This window comes from Monopterus albus, unplaced genomic scaffold, assembly GCF_001952655.1.
Source record: "Monopterus albus unplaced genomic scaffold, M_albus_1.0 scaffold479.1, whole genome shotgun sequence".
Classification (NCBI taxonomy): domain Eukaryota; kingdom Metazoa; phylum Chordata; class Actinopteri; order Synbranchiformes; family Synbranchidae; genus Monopterus; species Monopterus albus.
Window position 1 is genome coordinate 181,357 of NW_018128359.1, and position 1,272 is coordinate 182,628.

Genomic DNA, 1,272 nt, shown 5'->3' on the forward strand with positions numbered 1-1,272 from the left:
GCCAAGCCAGAGAACCCCCTGCCCACACACGGCACTGGCCACTGAAGCAACGGTTCAAGTTGGAAAATATTTCTGCTGAGTTTTACCTTTTGTCACCTACAATATACAAACCGTCAGATTTCTAATCCTTCTCCTTTCCCTCAGCTACCTCACTCTGTCCCCACGTTTCCTGTCTCGGCCGTCAACTATCATTAAAGGCAAAAGGTCAAATAAACCTTCATGAGCCAGGTATAAGTAACGAGTAGCCTAATCAAGTGCAGCTGGTGATAAGGGAGTGAGGAACAGCTGAACATGATCAGTAATCAGGGGCTAAGAGACAGAGTAAGAAAGGTGAGAGAGGCCAGAGTAGCTGAGCAAACCTGACAGGCCCACCATCCACCTCAAGGGCCGGCCGGGGGAGGCGGAGCCGGCGGCGGACAGAGGGGACTGGAGAAGAAAGGTTTGATCTGTGAAAAACAGGGTGAATACAGAGGGAATCAGGGAGTGTGAGCTTGACTGCAGTGGGATGAACAACAGCCTGGATGGTAAAGGGCCCCAGGAACCGGGGAGACAGTTTGGGGCACGCCCCCTTGATGGGAATGTGGGTGGCCGAGAGCCATACCCGTTGCCCAACCTGGTAGGTAGGAGCGGCTGCACATGCATGAGGTCTCCAGATATTTTTATCAACTAGGACAACAACAGTGTCATTATACATTTCTTTACACATGGACAAAGTGGTGGAAACAAAATCTCAGTGATAAAGGAAAGTCTGCTGATTTCTCTGGAGGAGACACAACAACACACAAACACATCAGTACAAATATTCCTCCAACATTTAGAGCACAGAGAAGTTTACATCTTCATGTGGACAAACGTCAGTTTAGGCTCCAAGCAACAAACATGGAAAACTAAGAAGTTTCAGCTTTAAAATAAAGATTTTAACAAACTGCATCTGACGTCACTTCTGTCTATTTGAGTTTAATGAACTCAGCTGAGTCTCCAACACCACAAAGGCGGAGTCCAGCATAGAGAGGCTGAGTGAACGTGGTCTGGACTCTGTGGAGGAGAGTCATGGTTTCAGAGACGCTGTAGAAGGACAGAATACCTGCTCTGTGATCCAGGTACACTCCAAGTCTGGAGGACCGAGGACCTGAAACGGGAGTTTTGATGTTGTTGTACCAAAAATTAGAACTGTTTTGGTCACAAGCTAATGCCCAAGATTTGTCACTGGATCCAAATCCACTTTCATTCCAGTCCCCTGTTCTGCTGATATCCTTGTATGCGACTGCTACT

General features: G+C 47.6%; 1 protein-coding gene across 1 annotated transcript in view; it reads right to left on the reverse strand.

The window, feature by feature from the left end:
* Nucleotides 1-380: 380 nt before the first annotated feature.
* Nucleotides 381-1,272, reverse strand: part of LOC109952613 (cullin-associated NEDD8-dissociated protein 1-like) — a 13,002-nt gene continuing 12,110 nt past the window's right edge. The window contains exon 15 of the mRNA XM_020587780.1: nucleotides 381-446. Coding sequence (XP_020443436.1) covers nucleotides 381-446 — 66 coding nt within the window. The remainder of the gene's footprint in view (nucleotides 447-1,272) is intronic.